This window comes from Phlebotomus argentipes, unplaced genomic scaffold, assembly GCF_947086385.1.
Source record: "Phlebotomus argentipes unplaced genomic scaffold, Phlebotomus argentipes genome assembly contig_6, whole genome shotgun sequence".
Taxonomy (NCBI): Eukaryota; Metazoa; Arthropoda; class Insecta; order Diptera; family Psychodidae; genus Phlebotomus; species Phlebotomus argentipes.
This window is the reverse complement of record NW_026776145.1, coordinates 621,703-646,100: the sequence shown is the minus strand read 5'-3', so window position 1 is coordinate 646,100 and position 24,398 is coordinate 621,703. Positions and strand designations below refer to the sequence as shown.

At 40.8% G+C, this 24,398-nt stretch overlaps 6 protein-coding genes across 7 annotated transcripts; 3 read left to right on the top strand and 3 right to left on the bottom strand.

Moving 5' to 3' along the window:
* Window positions 1-57: 57 nt before the first annotated feature.
* LOC132255409 (phosphatidylinositide phosphatase SAC2) lies at window positions 58-5,113 on the top strand. Of its 2 annotated transcripts, XM_059751432.1 has the most exons (8): window positions 58-237; window positions 389-862; window positions 921-1,018; window positions 1,075-1,369; window positions 1,439-1,631; window positions 1,696-3,131; window positions 3,202-3,518; window positions 3,773-5,113. In XM_059751432.1, exons 1-8 carry the CDS (start codon window positions 141-143, stop codon window positions 3,863-3,865), a joined length of 3,003 nt encoding a protein of 1,000 aa, XP_059607415.1. In that variant the 5' UTR covers window positions 58-140; the 3' UTR covers window positions 3,866-5,113. The 2 variants fall into 2 exon arrangements, with proteins under 2 accessions (XP_059607415.1, XP_059607405.1); XM_059751422.1 differs by having other exon boundaries at window positions 1,075-1,631.
* A 125-nt stretch (window positions 5,114-5,238) lies between these two features.
* On the bottom strand, window positions 5,239-7,342 carry LOC132255420 (lysoplasmalogenase-like protein TMEM86A). Its single transcript, XM_059751443.1, has 3 exons — window positions 6,767-7,342; window positions 5,571-6,158; window positions 5,239-5,504 (listed from the first exon to the last, which is right to left on the bottom strand). Exons 1-3 carry the CDS (start codon window positions 6,785-6,787, stop codon window positions 5,421-5,423), a joined length of 693 nt encoding a protein of 230 aa, XP_059607426.1. The 5' UTR covers window positions 6,788-7,342; the 3' UTR covers window positions 5,239-5,420.
* A 1,154-nt stretch (window positions 7,343-8,496) lies between these two features.
* On the top strand, window positions 8,497-11,871 carry LOC132264260 (head-specific guanylate cyclase). Its single transcript, XM_059764414.1, has 5 exons — window positions 8,497-8,838; window positions 9,494-10,844; window positions 10,905-10,976; window positions 11,290-11,444; window positions 11,510-11,871. The coding sequence occupies exons 1-5, from the start codon at window positions 8,612-8,614 to the stop codon at window positions 11,742-11,744; spliced, it is 2,040 nt and encodes a 679-aa protein (XP_059620397.1). The 5' UTR covers window positions 8,497-8,611; the 3' UTR covers window positions 11,745-11,871.
* Window positions 11,872-12,015: 144 nt separating this feature from the next.
* LOC132260857 (mitotic checkpoint protein BUB3) lies at window positions 12,016-13,286 on the top strand. The gene is made up of 2 exons (XM_059759239.1): window positions 12,016-12,308; window positions 12,370-13,286. Exons 1-2 carry the CDS (start codon window positions 12,114-12,116, stop codon window positions 13,156-13,158), a joined length of 984 nt encoding a protein of 327 aa, XP_059615222.1. The 5' UTR covers window positions 12,016-12,113; the 3' UTR covers window positions 13,159-13,286.
* A 71-nt stretch (window positions 13,287-13,357) lies between these two features.
* On the bottom strand, window positions 13,358-17,215 carry LOC132257190 (pickpocket protein 19-like). The gene is made up of 4 exons (XM_059753990.1): window positions 16,900-17,215; window positions 16,078-16,207; window positions 15,885-15,985; window positions 13,358-13,470 (listed from the first exon to the last, which is right to left on the bottom strand). Exons 1-4 carry the CDS (start codon window positions 17,060-17,062, stop codon window positions 13,358-13,360), a joined length of 507 nt encoding a protein of 168 aa, XP_059609973.1. The 5' UTR covers window positions 17,063-17,215.
* Window positions 17,216-19,936: 2,721 nt separating this feature from the next.
* LOC132257181 (pickpocket protein 19-like) lies at window positions 19,937-22,789 on the bottom strand. The gene is made up of 4 exons (XM_059753977.1): window positions 22,579-22,789; window positions 22,394-22,511; window positions 20,674-20,877; window positions 19,937-20,573 (listed from the first exon to the last, which is right to left on the bottom strand). The coding sequence occupies exons 1-4, from the start codon at window positions 22,787-22,789 to the stop codon at window positions 19,937-19,939; spliced, it is 1,170 nt and encodes a 389-aa protein (XP_059609960.1).
* Window positions 22,790-24,398: the final 1,609 nt, after the last annotated feature.

Below are 24,398 nucleotides of genomic sequence, written 5' to 3'. Positions count from 1 at the left end.
ACATTGGGATTATCCAAGAAGGGAACGCGTTCAGCCGGGCTTTGAGATTTCGCTATCCAAATGTGAGGGCGCTGTGTGGCAAATGTTTACAATTTTCTGATGGTGCGCGATTTTGCAAGAAAAAGTGATTTCACACATAAATGGAGCTCTTTCAGACAACCAAGCACTATATTTTCGTGAGGAAGGACCGAAGTCTCTGGTGGAATCGCCAAACGGGCGAGTTCAAGGCGGAAAATGGTGAGTAGGGCAGTAGACAAAGGTGGCCTCCGCATGAATCACTGTTTTCCCCTCCCTAATCGATTTCCAAGCAAAATGTGGGCTTTTGCCCCCCAAAAAGCACCCACCTTTTTGTGGCTGTTCTGGAAATGACTATCGTCACGTTTTATAGGGTGTGACCTATCCGCCGTGGATGACATCGAGTGCCTGGGGCTGACACCAGGAATCGTGGGGGCGCTGCAATTGCCCGGTGTCCTCGAGCCTCACTTAATGATTATCAGGGAGGCCACCCCAGTGGGCGTTATTTATCCGCCCAATATTGTGTACAAGATTAAATCGGTGCTGCTGCTTAATGCTGAAGAACCGGAAGCCATCCTATCGCCCTGTTCGCGCCATAGCACTGTAAAGGAAGTGCCCCGGTCTAATGTTCTCCTGGAGAGCTCCCAGTTAATGAACAAGACATGGGGTGCCATGAAGAGTGCCAGCAGTACTATTAAGAGCTCGACTCAGCACGCCGCTCTTCTTGCCTCCACTCAAGTCAAGTCCTCAGTGGGCATAAAAGATACTGGCCGGATTGAAAGAAAGGTTACTGAAGAGCTCCACAGGATGTTTGACGATTCCGACAGCTTCTATTACTGTTCTGAAGGTTTATTTGCCTGCATGCTGCGTTCACTTCACATTTTAACTTTCCTTTCTCTCTCCAGCTGACATCACGCAGAGTCTCCAGCGTCGAGGGTGTGGGGAGGATGATGAGAGATTCTTCTGGAACAAACACATGCTCTCAGATATTCTGAAACTATCGGTAAGGAGACTGAATGTTTTATACTACATTCCTATACTAACTTGCTTTTGCTATAGGACAAATTCTGGGCCTTGCCGATAATCCAGGGATTTGTTCAAGTGGAGCATTGCGTCATGGAAAAGGAGTGCTTCACGCTCTCCCTCATCTCCAGGAGGTCACGCTTTCGTGCTGGAACGAGGTACAAACGCCGCGGTGTCGATGAGCAAGGTTACTGTGCGAATTACGTGGAAACTGAGCAGATTCTCTCATTCGGACCTCATCAAATGTCTTTCGTCCAGATCCGTGGATCTGTGCCAATCTACTGGACGCAGCCGGGTTTTAAGTACCGCCCTCCGCCCAGAATAAACAGGGGTGAGATTATTGACAAAACGAAAGTGAATCCCATTAGTGTCAATTTGTATTTCATTAATTTCCTTGTAGATGCTGCAGAAACACAAATTGCATTTGAAAAGCACTTCACTCGAGAGCTGCAGATTTACCGGTCTATTTGTATAATCAACCTAATCGATCAGGCTGGAAAGGAGAAGATTGTTGGCGACGCATATGCACGGCACACAATGAAGTACAACAATGAGAATGTGGCATATTGCGTGTTTGACTTCCACAATATCTGGTGAGTGAGAGTCATAAAGCAGGCAATTTTTGAGCGGAAATGTAAATGATGATTCTCTTTTCAGCCGCGGCATGCGATATGAGAATGTGACAATTCTCACGGACGCCCTGGCGGGTGAGATAAATTCCATGGGATTCCACTGGTGTGACGCTAAAGGCACCATTTGTGATCAGAAAGCAATATTTCGTGTCAATTGTATGGACTGCTTGGATCGCACGAATGTCGTGCAGACGGCTCTTGCCAAGGTAGCACTGGAGTCGCAGCTGATAAAGTTGGGCATTGTGTCACCGTGCACCGCCATTCCTGACCGCCTCAGGGAATCCTTTATGGTACTGTGGGCGAACAATGGGGACATTATAAGTCGCCAATACGCCGGTACGAATGCCCTTAAGGGTGACTTTACGCGGACTGGAGAGAGGAAATTCGCTGGAATCATGAGGGATGGCATGAATTCCGCAAATAGATACTATTTAGCTCAGTTTCGTGATACTTATCGTCAGGCGACGATAGATCTGATGCTGGGTAATCAGATTTCTGATGAGTTATTAACTGCACTAGGCGGACAACAGGCAATAGACGAGAGTGATGCTATCGAGGCAGCAGAGCATGCTCGACTTCTCGTGGAAGACTGTCGCTTGATAATGTTGGGTGCTACTCAGTGTCCGATAGGCGCTTGGGGCTTAATAAATGCAGACCCACGCACTGGAGATCCCAATGAAACGGAACTGGATACAATTCTCTTACTTGCCGACGATTGCTTCATGGTGGCCGAGTATGATTCTCATCTTGACAAGATAGTCAATTTTGATAGAGTTGCTCTCAGTGAAATTGAGATGATAGAGTGTGGATTGCTGCAGCAAACCAAACTCTTTCAGGGTAACGTGGCAGCTCATCCTTGCATCAGGATCAATTGTTTGAAGGCTGGCAAGAAAGATTGCTTCATGCTTCGTTCATCCAATATTAGATTCTTCAACAACACAGCCAGCATTATTAAAACAAATGAGGAGATGGCAGAGTCTCTTAATGCCATTGTGGAGTTCTTCCGGATCGCCTTGGAGAGTTGTGGTAGATCTGATGTGCCATTTATCTGTGGTGGAGTATTGCAGAGGCGCAAGAGCCGCACAACAGTCTTGGATGTGCCCAAAGGGGTTCCTAGAAATCTCAGTGAGTCGCAATTGGTGCAATTTGGCTCCAAAGCACTGAGTAATGTCGCCGGACAGTTTTCCAAACTGGGACAGACTCTGAATTCAACAAAGAGCAAAGGCAGGAATGCAAAAAGCGCCGCCTCTGTTTTCCACACAACAGCCAAGGGGGGCGTAAAGGAGAAGTGTCGCATTCAGCCTGGGGAGACTAGTTCAGAGTCCGATGAGAATGATTGCAGCATCTACGAACCGAATACCAATGAATATGTTCAGACGAATCCTCTATATTCGGAGAATGTTTTCCTTCCCAGTGTGGGAATTGTCATGTCAGAGCCAACGAATATAGAACAAGCCGTTGGTAAGCATATTACATATCCTTTTAGTCGCTTCTATTCTTTAATACGCCCATATTTTGATGATAATTCCAGAGTGTGTGGAGACGAGCAAGGAGATTCCCACAATCAATGTGAATGCATCAAAGGATGACTCAACGAGTGATGGACAAATATCAGCCAGTGATAAACCAAATGCAATGAAATTGAGCCAAAGTTCCAGTGAAATTGGTGCTGCTGCCACAGTTGACGGTGTTCCAAAAGCGCAGAAGGATCTCTCGCTCAATTTGAGTGGTTCTCACAGTGAAACGACTCTCAGACAATTGAAGACATTAACAAGTCCACTCTCAAAGTTGGCAAAAGGAATGCAAAATCTTGGCATAGCTTTTGATCCACGCAAGAAAGTTAATAAGGTAAGACAATATCTTTGCAATAGTCCAACATTTTTATTTTTGTATTTCAGTTCAAATTCTTTTTTAAATTATTACTGTAATTTACTGATGGTCTCTAATTGAGGATAATAATCGGGAAATGATGCGACAAAACTCACAATCAAATTTAATTGAATTCAAATGGCTCATTGAGCCAACAAATCATTCCATTCACACTTTTTATCGAGCCATTGATTCAGTTTGGTAATAAATGGTGTTTTTTGTTGACTTTTCAGAGTGATTTGCAAGATATTCCATCCGAGTATGCAAGGAATTTGCAGAAGGAGTGGGAGAATGGCAATTGCAAGAGTAAACTAGTAGCTTTATAGATTTATAGAAAGCAAATAGAAGAAAATAAGAAGAAAGCTGATCCCAGATAAGAACGTAGCACAAGCAGAACAACGTAACACACGCTAAATAGTGATTTACAAATCGATGCATTGAACAATTCCTTATGAGATTAGTTGAATTTTTGGCGTAGAGAAACCGCTAGAAGAATATTCAATTGATATATACCATATTATATACCTTTTAGATGAAAAAGAAATGTGGTAATTTGTTCAATTATCTTACATAGTTGGGGATAGTGAGAAGAACTATACATATTTGGAGCAATTTTATTGACTGAACATCAGTAAATTGTGTAGATGAAAAGACACATTGTTAAACCAGAAATTTTTGGGAAGTTTTCAATGGTATTACGAGGACCAAAGATTATGCATAGTAAAAGGTTCTTAACTTTTATCGATATAAAAATGTGAATTACATTGGCTAGGTTTTTAGAACGACTAGAAAAGTGTATCAAGCAAGGGTTGATGTGAGTGTATATCAGTATTTTGGATTGAAGGTGAAAGCAATTGTGTGTAGATGATATTTAATTTATTAAGTGTTTCTATTGAATATTTTTATCTAATTTCCATCAATTGCCGTGTATACCTAATAATGGGACGCTCTTGGAGAAAATATTTATCATGAATATTTAACTAATAGTCGCTTCATGCTATTCCAGTAATTATTTCTGATCCAAATTGATCAACCCTTTCTCTCAAATGTTAAGTATGGGGTGAATTTGTGGGGGTATTCAGTGCAGCCTTTTGTGTAATTGTGTACTTGAGCAAATGTCCTACAAATGGCTGTGCACTAACTTAGCCGAACAATAATATAAATGAGTGAAATGGATTGAAAAGGATGGATTTAATCCAATAGCAATAAATTCATATTTATTAAATTAAGCTCAAATATTGGATATATAAAATATTGTGTGACAACTTCCAATATGGTTTTCTAAAAGCGCCAAGCAATACAGTTTATATGTATTACATACTTTGTGCTATTTAAGTGAATTTAACTAAAGTACAATTATTTATAATTTAGTAGGTTTATAAAGGTTGTTGAAAATGCACAATTTTGATTGCACTTGTTATTTGGCAAAAATTAATCAACACGATTTTATCCCATAAAGTTTCCAAAGTGCTGCTCTGAATACCCTTAATTAAATGATAAACCGGCAAAACAGGATATGATTTTAAGCATGAAGAGGAAAGAACAGAGAAAAAAATCATGTAGAAATCAGCATCGTCTATGTATAGTCGGAGTTAAATGCTCTTTTAGTGCGAGTATGATAAAAGAAAATATTTACTGTAGCCATATATAGGGAAGTTTAAATGAAATAAAAGAAAGTTCCAGTGGAAGTCACAAAAAATCGCTTTTTCTACACTTTATTGTTGCACTTTTTACTTAAAGAGATTGCATTAACAAATCACCATGTTTGTAGAGTTGAGTCGTTAAAAAATAGTATATCGACAATGGGGAAGAAAAGTGTATGGAAGACGAATAATATTTTCCAATGATGTATGTATGAGCTTATTCTTCCTCTCTTTGGCCTCACTGTACGGGTAAATATTTGTAATCGACAACACTGAGAGCTATTCCGCATTCGGCCAGATAGTATGGAACCATTATCAGAATCTAGAAGAGGGAAAGAGTTTATAAATATTTGCACAAGAGACTTCTCTGTTGGCCTTTGTGTCTCACCACAGCGTAGGGAATGTTGACGTAGAATTTGTTGAATGCCAAAAATCCATCTGATATTACGAAGAGAACACCCCCAATTGCGCCTAGGATCTTGGGCAACTCCGTTTTGTCTTTGTATGTAGAAGCACGTGCCACGGCACGCCAGGCCATCGTGACAAGGAGAAACGAGTACACTGGCAAGCAGAATCGCAGCAAGGTGCTGCTGATGGAGTTGAGGAGGACGGACAGGGCGGCTAGAGAGCCCATTATCATGGTCAAGCCGATGTCCCAGCGCCGTGGCCGGAAACCGAAGGCCGCGATAAAGGCCACTTGAGCTGCAGCAAAAGCCAACACGCCAAACTCGAAGAGATTGATGTTCAGCAGAAGATCGCCGATGCTACTGAAGAAGAGCCCCGCGAGAATCTTATATGTGTACGAAGTGTTGGTGTTGTGCACGCCGTACAGGAGGATGAAGAGGATTAGGGAGTAGATGGGGGCGCACTTGACTACTGTGGACCACACCTCTGAGCGCGTGTCATACGTCGAAAGGACAAAGTAAAGTACGAAGGTGGCGAAGAAGGGCAGCAATTTCGGCACGGTGAATCTCACCTGAAAAAATAGGTTCAGAGGTTGATTACAAAGCGTATCGCATTATGTAATACAGTCAAGATGATTGTGTTTAATAAATTTTGAGTTCAGCATGGGCAGTATAGTGGGTATATTTTTAGACAAATTGCCATTATCGCATTACTCGTGGGTGGAAAATAGGAGAGAAATGTTCAACATTATGCCTAATTATCTTGGTAGATTTTTCTGTAAATCGAGAGTTTCTTTGTAATGATAATTCTTTTCATCCGTTTCATGTTATTTACAGCATTTTATCATTATTCAAGAGGTTTTGCGATAGCAGCACCCCAAATAGAAACTTCCAAAGGATTGTTTGCCAGACCCTTGAACTTTCGGAGTGGAAAATAAATAGCCAGAGTGGAGAGACACAGCAGGAAAATGCAATCAAAGTTGCATAACCCGCAATCAATTTCTCTGACTCTGCATATTGCATTAGCAAGTGTCGAGCTTCAATAAATGCATCCGGAAAAATCCTGCCTGGCCAGATGGTTAGTCAAGGCTTTCTCCGGTCAAATTGATTGACATGTCGTAAAGAGGTGGAGAGGTCAAATAGTTCGTGCTGCTTATGTTATAATAAAGAATTTTCTTACCAAATTCACAGAGACACCCATTTTTCCGTAGAAATGCCTCGATTCTTGTTTATATAGCACTCAGCACAGATCGTTGGAATGCGCATGAAATGAGGAACGAGGTGGAAGATGAAAACACGCAGACGGTGCTTGGAAAGATACTAGCCAGACGGCGAAGTTGCCAGGAAGACAAGCAGGTCCAATTGGTCTTTTTTTGCGCGCAAGTATAACACCAAAGTGTAAATGATAAAACGGAGAGAAATCCGCATGGAAACGATGGAAATGTGCACAATCACGGCTCGTGCTGATGCTTAAGCATCTAGGAAAGTCAATCAATTTTCCTGATATACTGCCGATATCAATTAATTCACCACAAGCTACGATCCGGTTGATTCACGCAATACCAATCAATGGGAAAAGCCTCCCCGCGAGTTCATAGTCCAAAATGATTTCAATTGGACAACACAGGCAATTTATCGGTCATGAATTTGAGGAATGCGCGGCAAGCGGGAGGGCACTTGAACTTGAGAGATTCGACTGGCCTTTGTTGCCTTGGAGGAGCGAGAATCAGCAACAATCCCAACGTGCGAGAGAGTGGCAACTGTCTGGGGGCTCACTTTTGCCACTTCGCGTGTGTTCTGTGACTCCAACCCGGGCAGTTCTCTCTCTCTCTCTCTCAGTCAAGGTATCTCATGGTCTAACTCGCTCTGCCTCGTGTCTGCCTATTGAATATCTCACTCGGTGGCAATTTAACCCACACATTGCCACAGTAGCTTCAGCCATAGTGATAAGTCCGCGAATATCTTCGAGATTCCCTATTCTCACCAACACGCAATGCTTTTTCGCCGCGGATGAGACACACTTCCTGTCAATCTGTAGTTTTTCTACTCAAAATACCCAAAATTCTATTAAAATTTATTTAATAGAGTTTTTCAATTTTACTTTCCTTGAAAACACTCATCTTTGATCCATGGTTGAAATCTCTTTTTCTTAATTTTCAAATGTTCATCATCATCTTTAAATATTAATCTTGGAGTGAACACAAGCAAAAAATGTCTAATATTTCAGGCACGAGATTGAAAACAAACGCGAGACAGCAACTGTCCATGTGTCGTCTTTCATTTCTTATTAGATTGCGAATAATAAAATCAAAGTGTTCTGCTAAAGTGCCTCCGCATGGATGAAAACACTGGCATTGAGAGAGTTTGTTGATGACGAAAGCACGATAGAGAGAATCTCTCGCGACAAAAGGTATATTCTTTGTGTCAGTAAAATCAACAGCGAAGAAAGGAAAAATAAACAAAATGCTAAAGCTTCATTGTTATCGCCGATGATCCATATTATCAGCTGTATATTGCAATAATTTGCGTCGTTTGCCTCTTTGCGTATCATGTGGCTCCCATACAGAACTAATGAACCCAGTGAAGCAGAAAATACGGAACAAAAAGATATGCTAATGATGATGTCGTTCCGATTGGAGCCTGAAAGGGATTCCTTCCCTTATTTTTATTCACTACAGTTTTCCACTGATGATTTTTTTTCTCTCCTCTAAATTGCATGGAGAGGCCCATCAAATATTAAAATCGATACTTTCTCGCACATCGCAGAGCTTTTGGCTCTCGCCATTCAATCTACCCCCACGCCAAAAGCTTCGCTATGTTGGCGCTTGCGTCCATCAATTTTAATATGAGCATCAACCACCTTTCTTCAGAGCAGGAGCGACAGTTCGTGTCTGGAAAAGCACTGGAAAGGGTGTCTTTCGGCTAAATTGGTATCTGGTGAAGAGCTTTCTTTTTTTTCTTTCCTGCTGTGAAAATTCTCATAATACATTTCTCTTCTTGGTTTTTCGGCAGATTGGGTGGAAGTATGGCTTGCCCATTTGTGCATACTATTGGGAAGCAGCACTCTGTGGCTGATTCGGCAACGTGGAATTTGGAGGACGACCTCACGGACCTTCCGGATGACGCTCTTACGCTCACCCATCTAAATGCCGCCATCCAATTGCTCACGGCACCATCCAACGAGAACATCAACCAAGCCGTGAAGTCCGTAATAAAGAAGTACAGCGATCGATGGCCAGGAATATCCAAATTGTGAGTAAATTTCATTCTGTATATTCCCAAGATTCTGCCTTGCGCTCGAGCGCTATTTATTACTTTGGCACGAGCACCCTTGGAGACACTGTGCAATGTCTAGTCATGAGGGATTTTAATGTACTCAAATGACTATGCTTGCACTTCGGCTCTGTGGGATCATAAATCACTATAAACAAGCAATTTGCAAGGGAGTATTTTGCAGCATGGGTGAACTTTATCGCAATAAAACTCTCGAATGTGATTCTCTTATCTAGAGCTTTAAGTTATGTTCTATTGACGAGACATTTTAAATACACAGATTTATTCCAATTTTCATAAAATAATTTATATTTCAAGTTAATGTTAAATCTTCTTTTGAAACCATACACAATAATAACTGAGGTGTGGACGTTTTGAAGTGCTAACATGTAATTATCTGAGTTCAATTGAAAGCTGAGTGAATATTCAATCTCCACCCCTTGAGAAACTATAATTCTTCTTAATACATAGCTTGATGGCAGCGTGTTTACCTTGCCTTCAATTTCCAGGTGGTGTAATTATGTATTTTATTGAGGAGAAAATTGTCATGTGTGCCTTTTTCCTATAGTCGTAATTGTGTGAAAAATCATGTGAAAATTGGAAGGTGGACTGACGATTTCCTCTCTTTTCACAGGAAAATCGATACTGAGTCCTTCTCCATGTATCCCAACTATGACTACTTGGCAGATATCCAGGATTCCATCGTGGGCATGGATGAATCTGCGGCGAATGATATCCTGATGATGATTGGTGAGGAGCTAATTGAGACCTGCTGTGTGGGAATCATTGAGAGAGCTTTTCGCTGCCTCGGTGGGGATTTGCAAGAGTTCCTGGGCTCCCTTGATGGCGTGCACGACGTATTGAAGCTACAAGAAGCAGATATTTCAGACATTGGATTTGTTTGCGCTGGCGAAGGTGAGCTCATCTTCACATCTGAACGTCCAGTAATCTCTTGGCTCTTGTTGGGTGCCCTTCGACAACTGGCAAAAATGTTGTATGGCATTGAAGATGCTCGAATCATAATGGAGCCAATTGACGGAGATGTGAAACGCTACCGATACCTTTTTGATGTGGGACCATCTCTGGCCAAACGCCAACTTGAGGCTCCAGTTCAGCTTAAAGAGCGGAAACGCGCTTCCGTCTCCACAGCGTCTGAGGATCTCAAGATGAACGCCTCTACATTCTGCAAGGCATTTCCTTGGCACTTTGTCATGAATGAGAACCTGGAATTACTACAGCTGGGCCACGGTTTCACTCGCGTCTTCAGACAATCCCTGAGTTTATACGGACGCCACGCCACTACGTATTTCCGCTTTAAGCGACCACGTGGATTGTCCCTGAATTTCCAGGAGATTCGGAAGCATACTCACACACCCTTCCTACTCGCCATTCGGTCACAGGTGTGCCGCCGTGAGTCTACAATGACGGGTTTGGAGATTAAGGGGCAAATGGTGTACTGTGCTGAGACCAACACTCTGCTATTCATTGGTTCTCCCTTCATTGACGGTCTCGAGGGACTCACATGCAATGGACTCTTTATATCGGATATACCTTTGCATGATGCTACTCGTGAAGTAATCCTTGTGGGTGAACAAGCTCGAGCACAGGATGGTCTCAGGCGTCGCATGGACAAGTTGAAGTCATCTATTGAAGAGGGTAATGCCGCTGTGACGAAGGAGCGAAAGAAGAACGTGAGCCTCTTGCAACTTATATTTCCGGCGGAGATTGCGGAATCTCTCTGGGGTGGGGCGACTATTGAAGCCAAGACGCATCCCGATGTCACAATGCTCTTCAGCGACATTGTGGGCTTCACTAGCATCTGCTCCAGGGCCACTCCAATCATGGTCATCAACATGCTAGAGAGTCTCTACAGGGATTTTGATGAGTTCTGTGGCTTCTTCGACGTGTACAAAGTGGAGACCATTGGAGATGCCTATTGTGTGGCCAGTGGACTCCATCGCGCCAGTCATTATGATGCCCATAAGGTACTATAATCTTTTCTTTTTGAAATTGAGGTATATTTCCTAAAAGTACTGCTTTTCCAGGTCGCATGGATGGCTCTTATGATGCTGCAAGCTTGTCTCAATCACAATACTCATGATGGAGAACATATTCAGGTGAAAAATAATTTTTTGGTACTTTTCCCACAATTATGTGTTGAAATGTCGAGTTATTGCTTCGAATCATAAAAATAGCAATTAAGTGACCAATTTTGGGGTGAAAAGAAAACTCCCCTTCGCAGCTCATAAAACATTAATTTGTAAACATTCGTGTGTGAAACTGTCGTGCCGCCATCCAATTAAATTGCCCCAATTGTGTCCTTATGTTTTTTGAATCATCTTTTATTCACAATTTATTATAGCTTTCACTTGCCGTGTTATTATTTTCATGGGTGCAGATTTCATTATTTCCGTTCTTCTTCACTTACAGATGAGAATTGGTCTCCACACGGGAACTGTTCTGGCAGGAGTGGTGGGCAGAAAAATGCCACGATATTGTCTGTTTGGGCACCACGTGACGATTGCCAACAAGTTTGAGTCTGGCAGTGTTGCGCGAAAGATCAACGTGAGCCCTACCACAAATGAGTAAATAAATGAAGGTATTAGAGTGATTTCATTCGATTGGCCTAAATTTTGGTCTTCTTTTGCAGTTGGCTGGTTAAGTATCCAGGCTTTAAATTTGAGATGCTGGAGAGGGACCCATCTTGCTTGCCCAAAGACTACCCGAATGCTGGAAATTCCACTTGCTATTTTCTCAATGGCTACAAACATCCGGGTGTAGATGATGCTGAACCCCAGGAAACCCACATCAGGGCAGCTATGAAGCAGATAAATATTGAATGTGGAAGACCAACGGCCGACACCGGTGACACCGAAACATCCTAATTATTCGTGAAATTTTGAAACTATTGAATTCACATGTTGTATCAGTATTCAGTCTATGAAATTAGTGTTTATTCAGTCTTGACATATGTCCAAAGACAAAATTCTTAGTTGTGCAATAAAGAAAAAAACACACACGAAATTCTTTTGTGCTATTGGGATGGTTCATTATTTTTGGTATGATACAGTGTTGGTGTTGGATAAAGGGAGCAAGCGCGGGAAAGTTTATCCAGATTTCACAATGAAAGTGTGGCAGCCCTGATTATCTAAGACGGCTTGGATTTGACACCCGGCTATTGTTTTCGTTTGAAAAGGAGCAATTTTCTTTGAATTTCCCGTGATAATTGTGCACTTTCACTGCAAATCAACATAATGGACAAAAAGGCGGAGGTCCAACTACAGAATCCACCTTCTGATGTTATCTCGGCGGTTAAATTTGCCCCGAATAGCAATCAGTTCCTGGGAGTGGGTTCCTGGGATTGTACAACCAGGATCTACGACGTCACCAACTCTGCCTTGCGCCACAAATTCATCCAGGAATGTCCAGTCCTCGATCTCGCTTTTCAGGTAATTAGTAGTAGTGGAATTTGATGGGAGGAAAATCAAATGAATTGATTAATTATTCCAGGATCCATTTCGCATTGCCACTGGCGGTCTGGACAATCGTGTGCTCATGTATGATCTCAACACTCAAGCGGAGAAGGTAGTAGGAAGCCACGATAACGCTGTAAAGTGCGTGGAATATGCAGGAAAGGTGAACGGCATACTAACTGGCAGCTGGGATAAGACGATAAAGCTTTGGGACACGCGGGAAGAACAGTGTGTAGGCACGTACGAGCAGAGCAACGGGAAGGTGTACGCGATGGCGGTGATTGATGAGAAGATTGCCGTAGCCACTTCCGACCGGAAGGTGCTCATTTGGGATCTGCGCAACATGGGCCAGTTCATGTCCAGACGCGAGTCCTCCCTCAAATACCAGACGCGCGCCATCAAAATCTTTCCCAGCAAGGAGGGTTTTGTGATGAGTTCAATTGAGGGCCGCGTGGCTGTAGAGTACTTCGACCAGGATGCGGAAGTGCAAAAGAAGAAGTTTGCCTTCAAATGCCACCGCTCAAAAGAGAACAACGTAGAGCTCATCTATCCGGTGAACGCCATCACCTTCCACAACATCTATCACACATTCGCCACTGGTGGCTCTGATGGCTTTGTGAACATCTGGGATGGATTCAACAAGAAGCGTCTATGCCAATTCCATCATTACGACACCTCAATCGCTGCACTCGCCTTCAGTCACGATGGTAGCACATTGGCTATCGCCTGTTCCTACTTGGATGAACTGGAGAAGGTGCCGGATCCTTTGCCGGAGCCTACGATCTACGTACGGTATGTAAATGAACAGGAAACGAAACCCAAATAACTCGGAGATCTCTTCGTCACACTCTGCCAAACTCTGTACATTTTCTCAGCATTTTTCTCTTATTTTATTAAGATCAATTTTTACAGATTGACTTTACACAATATAGATTGTCAATAAATGCTATGTGAAAGAAAACAGATTGCTGGAAAATGTACCCTGTTTGAGGGATGAGCGACCCTTGTGGTGTTCCAATTAGTGTCTACGACGGGACATTTTTACCCCTGAATATTCCACACAATGCATAATAGAGAATTTCCACAATGCTTAAGAGTGATGAACCCAGGAATAAGCCAGCAATTCCTCCAAATGCAACTGAAATATTAATAGAAGACGTGTGAGTGCCGGAGAACATCTCAGCATCAACACTTAAGTGTCTTATTAATTGCTCCATTAAATATTTAAAGACAATGGAAAATCCTGTAACGAAATTAGGATGTACGGAGGAGGTAGAAAATTACCTCTTCGAGCGCTCTAAGCTCCATCCATCTCACCAATTCGGAAGCCGTTTCTTGACACCTTTATAAATTGTCTACGCAATACTAATGCGCGATAGGGGATTGTAAAGTGGCGAAGATTTTTCCGCTGTCGAAGACAATGTTTACATAAGAGTGAATTTTTGGTTTGCCACCCATTCGGTGGGATTTTTCTTATATGACTGGGAGGGGTTGATATCTCGACAATAGGGACATTAATTAATGAAATCTCACCCTCGCGCAGAAATCACATTCTACACAGAGGCGAACATATAATAATGAACTCCCCGAGTCTTGTGGGGAACCATTAATCATTCCAGCAGTATTTGAGAGTGCCAAAGATTTGGGCTGATTATTTTTTTTTCTCACAAAATTCGCCAATTAAATAATTACACCAATGAAGTGAAAGAATAAATTAACAGAGAGAGTTTTTTTTCTACCTCCCCAACCGCGTGAGAGTGCATTAAAGGGAACAGTTTGACCGCTCGTATGGTTCACCACAAACGCAACACGATTAAGCAGAAATAATTAAAACCACGTAACAAAATTGTATCCGGATGATTTGCGTGCATGAATAAATTATTAGTTTACTGGACACCTCGATGGGCGATTTTAAATCTGTTTAGCATTTAATATGCTCTGCCATAGCGTAACGCAAGTGCTTTATGGAAAATGTATTATGTGAAGTGTTTGGTGAAATTGAAAGCTGGTAATATTTGGGCAGGTAATATTAATTTTCATCATAATAGAGGCAATTTCAAGCAGGCACTTCATTAAATATATTATCCAAGAATCAGCTTTAAATGAATGTCCAATTTTAGTTTGCCTGCTTTTGGTAGACACCAAGCTGGAGAATCACTAAATCAATCCCTGACAATTATTTTATATTTTTTCCCTTCTCAAATACTGGACGAAGAAAAAATGGATTTCATTTAAATGTTTAGTCATTTTAACCAAACCCCTTGTCGAAACCTCTTTCAACAGCACTTTCCGTGTCATTGAACAGGGCCAAGTCGTTCTTCTTCCCATGATATTGCTCTATTTCCTCCCCAATTGTGTATACACACGTTTTTTGCGCTATTATGAAAATGATTTGCAAAAAATATTGTAAATATATAAAACTCCCAAGAATGACCTCATTTTTCCACTACACAATGTTAATGACTTAAGTCTCATGCGAGCCTGTCTCTGCGGAGCAATATTGGGGCATTGCTGGGGTGGAGAATCACAGGAGAAATCTCGATTTTTGTCTATTTATGACCATTTGCGTTTGTGTCTGGTGATCATTTAATGGGGTTGAACCAATTCTTTCCTTCCAGTCCAACATTAACATTCCATAGCAGTAGATTCTGGTATGGCAATAAAAAGCAACCCTAAATTACTCACATACCCATTTATAATACCCTAATCTTTATTATCTAATTTTGCGGAAACGAAGAGGAAAAAAACTTACGAAGGGTTGTGTGGGGAGGGGGAGGGGGATTGTCGGTGTGGGTGAGAAAGAAGGTGGGAAAACGTATGCTTTTTGTCCGGAAGACTATTTCAGATGTGGCTCCAGCGTTGCCAGCTATTTGTGATGAATGAATTTGCGCAAATTCATCTGAATCATGCGCCAAATTTGAGGAAACACGAAATGAACAATGTTTTTCCTCAGAATTACTCTCTCAATGGGTTTTTCTGTCGCACAACTTCCTTACATGACAATGTGTAATTTGCAGAATGTTTTACTGTCATTTCTAGTGAACATTAATTATGATATGACGACCAGACAATCGCCCATAGAGTGGGTGAGAATATTCTGAAAACATTCCGCCAAAATAGTGTGTAGAATATTTATTTCTTCACAAAGAAAATAATCTGTAACTCTTTGGAGTGAGTTTCATAAGGTATTCCACGTCGCAGTGAAGTGATTTTCCTCTATAAAGGCACGACTTAAGCTTATATGTGTTACTTCGTTTGACACATACATATGTATAGATGGAAATCCCCGGAAATTCTTTCCACTTTGTCGAAAATTGTATAGACGTAAATTTTGCAGAAAATTCACGTAACACTTGGAATTATACGCTAGATTTTTCACCACGTATCACTCGTTGAGAGCACGATAAAAAAATGTCCCACCGTCAGTCTCTGGATGAAGCATAAAATCCGTAAAGCATATTAGGCTGGCTCCCGTTTTGACGATGGAGAGGAATGGCACGGCTGAGAGGAGCATCGATTTTTTATTAACGTATTAATGAGGAAAGCACTCACCTATTAAGTCCAGGAACTCGTATACGACATATGTCCTATATTTTACCATCGTAGCATATTGAAAGTGAATGTCCAGTGTTACTAAATCTCCGTTCTCCACACTTGAAGCGCCCACGGATGAAAGAAGTGAAATGAGTCACTTAATTTAATAGTACATTATTGCGGATGAGATCATTAATTTATTATTGCTTACGGAAGCGCATTTGACCTGGCGGTGATGGTGTACGTCACAGCGTGACACTCAGGCAAGCACGAGGCGCAGAGGGCGGCATAGGACTTGGAATTATTATCATGTTTTCCCACAAAATCATGTCTCAATTGAGCTGTGAATTCATTGAGAGAACCACTTATCAAATGTAAGTGGTATGCAGAGAAATATACATAGTAGCTATACAGGTAAGTGTAATATGTGAAATAGTTTTTGTGATTTTTTTTTTCTTTTCGAAAACAGCACATAGAGGCTCAGTCACTATCAGTAAAAAATTTTATAATATTGAGAGAAGGGTTCAACAGGTGGTAAATATAAGGGCCATCACTATATAAGTACGTAACTGGAATTACGTGCATAAAAGCCATACTATCAGTGGATGTGTTTGCCTTTGAAGTCGTATAACGCTCAACTATTATAAAAATTGTGCCCAAAATAGAGAAATCAGTGTATAATTCTTATCGTGAAACTCTAACTTATTTTGCATTTAGTTGAAAATGGGAAGCAATTACGATTAGCATAATTGAAGGTTTAATCTCAACGTTTAGTTCATTGAATTACTTTGTATCCGATCAGAATTTCAAGTAGATAAATCGATGGTGCGCAAGTGTAATGAAAAAAAAATCTAATTTGCATTGAAATGGCATCAGTGCAAGCTTCCTGGTAAAGGGCCTTTGGGTGCAATTGAGTGGGAGTAAATTTAGTGCTACACATCACATATATGTACTAAATGTGTGAGAAATTTATCACTTTATTGCATTTCAATTTTGATTTCCAGTGGCAATATAAGTGAACTTCCTCCATTACCTGCAAACTCTGCAATGCATCGGATCCCTGTTGCATTGCAAATGGGATAGGAGCCAGTGGGATACATAAAATCAACACTGCAATTGCAATATTGCACCATATATCGCTGTCGGCATTCTGCAATGCAATTTTCCAGGTGATATTTCAGTCCAGGAAGACTCATCACGGACTCGTCTCTGATTTCACGCTGAGGAATGTTTTTTTTCCACGCCGCAGACGTGCAGAAAATATGGATTGATGATCGTGAGCGGGTATAAGGGAGGAGAAGAGGAAATCGGTGTGAGTTTTGAAATGTTACATTTTCGTTATAAATAAAAGGCATTTATAGTGAAAAATGTGAGTGTGTGTGAATGTGACACAATTTGGCGGGGGTGCTTGTGGGAACATTTCCATCCTCATCTCATCCTTCCCATCATTTTCCTCTTCCGCCAATTTATCGTGCTTTCTCCCACAGCCGTCGCGTACCCTAGAGTGTTATAAAATAACGTCCGGATATTGAGCGGAAGTTTGATCACGGAATAGATTGTGATTAGTGAAATGTTTAGCGTGGTGGCAAAACCATAAAATATCTCGGCAATTCACCCCGTTCTCGATGTCAGCATGGCCCACAGAGACTACTGAATTGCCACCCCAAAGTCATTCTCTACGCACAGTTGATTGCCGTGTAGACAATTTCCTTGGCGGATGCATTTGGTGATGGGAAAAGGAGAGAAGCACTTTGTACTAAATGCACCAGCTCAGGAAATTTCTTGAGTCTCAGCGACACTGGCAAATGAAAGCTTCCAAAACATATCCAATGCAATGCCGTGAATAAATGCAAAATTGAATTGATTTTCCACTACCCTACTGCGCGCAATTTAAATGAGCTCTGAGATATATTTTGGCTACCTTCATTTTATAACTTCCAGTCAAACTGAAAATATCAAAAGTCTTTTTTGAGTCATATAAAATGAAACCGACACACTTTTTCCATTTTGCCAAATTGGTTTTGCTGTGAAATATTTATAAGATCCATTTACCCATTACCAACTAAAAGTCACATTTATTAACTTCGTAATTACTTTGTCCGTGACTAATTTTAGTTCGACCGCTTTTCCACAGCATAAATTGGTAAAATAGTTTGCAAATGCAAATGAGCTCATACAACCACTCTGAGAAGCTTTATTTCTGCCAAGACGAAGGAATTAACTCAAAAAGGAAATGCCAGAAAAGAAATTTCTCTGCAAATTGATTTTCAATTAAATGAGTCCACCAAAAAGTTTCCCTTATTTATGATGTCACCAAATGGTAATTAATTCTTGGAATGGATGAAAAAAGTACTCGGGAGAAAGTCCTTGAAGAACTTCTCCCAATTAGGCACGTTCGCTTTGGTCATGATAGTCAGTAAAAGTCAGTAAAGATATTGTAAGTTCAGAAGCAATCGTCTTGCCAAAGATTATGGTAGAAACGATAGAAAAGTTCTCCTATTCAAAAAATCCAAATGCTTAGCAAACCTCTATGATTCACTTCATATCTCACACGTAAATCCGAAAAAAAACAGTTGAAAGCTTAAGTTATGTTCTGTTATTATTTTAAATAACTCATTGAAAAATACCAGCGGAATTCTTTTGCATTTTAAATAAAAATGTAACATGCCACAAAGCTATGGCAGAATGAACATGTTAAAACGAGCAAGATAATTCGCTGTCTCCTCTTTCTGCCACTTACTTCGTTAGGATGGTTGGGAACCTCTCGGTGTTTAATACTGTGGAAACCCCATGCACGGGCGAAAGCGTGAAATTCAATAATAATGACTAGAATGGTGGAACAATGCTTTTAAACTCATTCTCATCCGCGTGTTGGCGAATATCCTCCCCCAGAGGATGGTTATAAAATTGAACACGTGGGGATGTATTTTAGTGCTTTGCGAAATTTATCAATGTAAATTGCAGATTTATGCAAATGAGAGATATTTTAGGAATTAAGCTTATTCACGGGGGTGTCACAAAGTGTTCGGGCGTGATTGACTTTTTACTCGCATCTATGCCATGTCCTTCCTGGCCATGGTCAGAATCCAAGTCAGAATCACTTTATCGTGTGAAATGTAGTAGTGACTTTCATCGAGTCTCAAGCGCAAATTTTGGATGTAGGCCAAATGCACTCAAATGCGAAAAGTATGAAAAAAATGCACTCTTCGCACAGTGTCAGCACTTTCTCTGGACCATTTCCTCGAGGGATGATTTTTTAGGGCAAACATACACCACACAATTGAGAGGATTCAATTTGCTTTTCGCCTCTCTTACGCGCGCCCAAATAACCCCGATCAATGGCATGAAAACAGAAAAATCCCATCAATTTTTTTGCCTTTGCCTGACAAACTATTTTATTCGTGCGGGTGATATTTATCACCGGACATTGGGAAAACGCGTTGATTCCGGGGCCGATTGTGTGTCAATGGACCCACCAATGGAGATTGTACAAGGAGACACTTTTCGTGCCAAAAGGATGCTTGGCGCAAAGGTTGCCGCAATAGAGATTCATAAGGAAGTTCTAAAGATCTCGACATCCTTGTAGAGCTCTTGCGAGGGTACATAAAAATGTATTCCGCGCTCTTTGAAAAATTCATGAGCTTTGCAAAGTGTGTTGGTTGAGCAATTTGGTTTTCTTTGCTCAGTCTTCGCGTAACATTCAATACAATTTTACTCAATCGCGTAAAAAAATTTTATCAAAGAATCGTTTTATAGTGATTCTTACTTCGTGGTAAAAGTATCAAAGGCTCCTTAGATTTAGTTAATAATTTTTTACAACTGCTTAAGCTCTTTACTACTATTATTTAAAAAAAAAACTATAAAAATTTTTTTTGCTGATTTTAACAGCAAAAATATTCGACGTGAAAAAAATTATTTTTTACACTCAAGCTTACACCTAATTTTCATAAATTTTTTATGACTGCGAAATTCATTCGAAGAATTAATAATCCATTCTAAATACTAATAATAAATTTAATGGGGATTTATAGGCTGAAAGCTCTGATCAATGAGAAACGGATATCTTCCTGTTATTGAATAATTCTCGAAATTGCAACTGTATCAATATGCTTGGAATGACTGAATGTAGATAGTTGGGGAAAACTCACCTCGAGAAGGCATCCCCTTTGAGCCGGCGGGATTCTGCCGACGCTAGAACGGCTGTAGGTGAATGTGGGTGTGATAGTAAAGGTGGTTATGGAACCCGGGGAAATGAACGTAGCCATCTGCGGCCACTGCGTTGGATGATGCAAAATAACCCCAATCCCATGAGCCTCTGAGCCGTTCAACGTGATCCGGAGTCCACTCCAGTCGCCATAGTTGCTTGTTCGCCACGGCCAGTCAGTCTCATTGCGGTGACTATGGGCGTCCACAGAGGTGAGGGAGTTGAAAGCCAGACAGATGCCGTAAGTGGTGAGTTGGTGGGTGAAGATGGTGCAACAATTGAGGTATTTGTTGCGCCACCAGCAAGGTTCCTCGAAGATTTCACTGCACCTGGGCGAGGCGTCATATAGAAGTTGCTTGAAATTGATATGCTCCAACTCGTGAGATTGATTATATTGTGGCAAGTTTTCTCCCAACTCAAATTCATCACGAAGTACTCTTTCAACCAGCAACAGGAAATTCCGCAGACTCTCCGCCGGCAATTTGCCACCTCCCGTTGAGTACCTGTAACAAATTTTTCACACACAAAGAGCGTACAATTTGGAATTTAGGAAATTATTTATGAGGCCCCATTAAGACAGTAAACAAATATGCCCCCACTTACTGGTCCGCCACGTGTTCCACATGGGACCAATTAATGCGATTGCCGGTGCAAATGGTGACGGCCGGATATGGGATTTCCGACACGGGATAAATTGTGCTCTCGATTACAGTGGCCAGGGGGCTGCTGGAGAAACGCCTGGACAGAAGTAGGGAGACAAACACAGTGCCAAAAACCGCCAGGGTGACGACGAGAAGCCAGACGATCCTGCAGGAAAGACGACCAGAAATGAAATTGTGGCCACCATGTGTAGCCAAAGCCAATAGTTCCTGAACTCACTTCCTCTCTCAGGCCCCACAAACATGGGGCACACCATTACTGTGGGTGTTTGTTTTCACAACTTCCCTGCCACCCCTGAGGTCTGGGGGTGACTCCCAATTAAAAATCAATAATCAAGAATTTTCGCCCTTTTAGGCCACTTTTGCAACTTCATGACTGCCATTAACGTGATTTTGATTGCTCACCGAGCTGGTAAAGTTAATTATCATTTTTTAATGGACTCCCTGAAAGCCATTGTGTATCAATTTTGCATAATCTATTAAGTGAAGTATTTATTTTCGAGGGTGGTACAATATGACGAAGTTAAATATTCACGAGTGCTTTCGGCGTTGCAATTAACGGTATTTATGAATTCAATGACAGGGGCAGAGGTTTGTAATATTTAATCTGAAGGTTTAATTGACATCATGATTGAATTAAGGGAGGTATATTATTTTCGACATGAAAAATTTAAAACATTTTTGTAGTGATGTTTATATTCAATTAGAATACATTTTTCTAGTCTAAATTATAATTTAATAAACGTTGGGATAATGAGTCTCACAAGTGGAAGAATTTAATACTCACAAAATTACAATTTCATATTAATTCTCAGGAAGATTTAAAGATCCAAATTAGCAAATACACAGTATTGGCGAGAAAATATCACATTCCAAACATCTCAATTACATTTAAAGGCCAAGGATTTCTTTCAATTCGAGAACAAGAAAACTAAGATGGCAATCTTAGAATATGCATTCGTTTTGGCGATACATGACATTGATCTAAATTTCAATCTAAATTGTATTTCTTATTCCACTTGGGGGAGCCTATGTTTTCAGTCCTCGAATTAGGGACATGACTGTATTGTGAATGGATGGATGCTGAAGATTTGCCAAAAATATTGCAGAAAATATATAGAAATGTAATATTTATAGAATGCAAAATCACGTGAATGATTTAATCCTCGTGTGACACGTTTAAGAGAATATCACAAGGTTTCTCGTTTTATTGAAATTGAAGCATTAATATTTTGTTACCAGTTCACATTCAATATTGCTGGAGGGATAAGGGAACGAAGCGACTCAGTGTGTGAATGAGGATTACATTTTCAGGCATATAAATTTATATACGGCTCCAAAAGGCATTCAATCATAATTTTATGTGAAAATGCCTTCAAGAGTGTAAGCAAAAGAGGCGATTCTCAGGCGAAAAAAGACCAATTTGGCCCCACCATAAAGCAGGCCGCGGAATGAAATTTATTATTTAGCAACTTTACCATCTGAAATGCTGTATAATTCCGCAATATTCCAATTGTGATTTAAATTTTGCGTTATTTGTATAAGATGAATGACATAATTATGCTAATTCATTGCAAATACCATTATGGAAAGCATAATAAAGAAGAGATGTGCAAAATTAGTTTAAATTGCTGAGGTGACATTGTGAAATTCAGGAAAACAACCCGCTGTACACCTCACGGGGCGGGACGTGATGCGGAGGACAGTGGAATGATGAGGTATGATACGACGTTACAGCATCAACCTTGTCATAAGTTGGAATATAGAGGATAATCCTAATATCTTTTGACATAATCCCCACACAACATTTTTATTATTCTCCCCGCAATTTTTTTACGTGCCGCCTCACATCTTTCCCACCATTTAATTTTCCATTTAAGTACATCAGCTGTCGCGTACACACCCCATACACAACATATCACATCGTTAACATCGGATGGCAATTTAATGTACCTCTCAGCCGGATGCAAATCATCATCCACCAAATACTTTATTCCGTGAACGGTGGAATTTCTTGAATATCTCTTCCACCAGAGAGTATTCCAGAGGCGTAATTTCATCCTGTTGCCCGTAATTTCCCTCCAATCTTCCTTTTCTTTGCCCACGCTCTACTGCCACTTCACTCAACTACAACTTGGAATATGAATCGCTGAGAAATGCTTGGGAGCGCTCGTGAAGAGTTATGCTTAAAGTTAGGCAGCGTCGGAAGAAAGGAGTTCATTTAGAGGCTGTCGGGTGTGGGACTTCCACTCACCTGCCAGAGACCACAACAACCAGCAGAAAGGAGGACAATTGAGAGGATAAGTGTACATGTGACTTATTTACATATTAAAGTGGCGCAAAAAAATATACAAAATTTGCATAGCAAAACCAATTTGCTCATCATTCCCTCTGAAACATAGGCAGCAGATTTTCAGTAAAAGAGAGAGAGAGATACATATAATTATTTTATGCCGAGAATATGTTCTGAATTAAATGGCATACTAATGACAATTTAACTCATTTTCCTGTAACTCAATTAAGATTTTGAATTTTTCATTAGATTAAAAAAAATGGCTCTCGTACACCATGCAGAATTTAATCATCTGCCTTGATTGAAAGTGGACGAGAATGAAAATTTCATTAATGTAGCACTCAACTAGCATTTTCACAACCCGAAAACTCCGCACATGGGTTATCATTATAAAAGCTTCATAATAATATCAAATTAACGCCATCATATGACAATATTTCAATTGCTACATGAAATCTTGTCAATTTAACCCTCCATTAATGCTGATAACAATCTGAACTCCGTGGCACGACTAAAGAGGTACAATATCATTATCCTATTATAATGAAAGCAACAGCCCAGTCATTTCAATTAATTATCCAGAGATTAGCGTTAAATTCATGTGCGCTACAATTAGGCCCTTTCTCACTCGATTGTTTCCCTCTTGGGCCAATTGGAGTGACTTTCTGGCCCACCCTCCCTCTCTCAATTCCATGGGACAATTTTCTATTTAATTTCAATTTCCTCCTTCGTCGGAGTTGGTTGGATTGGAGTGCGGTTTGAAAGCCATGAGAGGATTTTTGTTCGTTTTCTGACCTGCAATTTCCTCTCCAGCTAAATGGCAACTTGAGCATCCAAATGATTTATTATCGCAAGTGGGAAGTGTGGCGAAGAAGCGAGAATAATACGGAAATCCATGTAATATGGGAAAGGCCAATAATCTATTTTCAACTTCATTAATTAAGGATATTCAATGAAAATAATTTGGTGAGATAATGGAATACAGAGAGTGAGAGAGACTCAAGTGAATTTATATTGTTTTAGGTGGAGTTGACAAAGTTTCTGACATCCACAGCGCACAAAAGAAGGGGAGTTTGAGCTAATGGGAAAGTGTGAGAGTCAAAATGCGCGGGGGTTGATTTTCAAAAGCCATAGACGGATCAGTGACCACAGCGAAGCAAGACGATTGCGGAAACTGAATTATTTGGGATCAGTTTGCAAAATGCTCCCTTCCAATGGATTAGGCGTGATAGATTGGATCAATGGATGCTGTCATGAAGCGATGCTGTAACGCAATTGATGAACTCCAAAGTTATCAAGTCTACACTGCATGTAGGAATCAGTGGTTGGCTGGATGTGTAGCTGGTGGCTGAGAGAGAACCATAGAGGAGACGAGC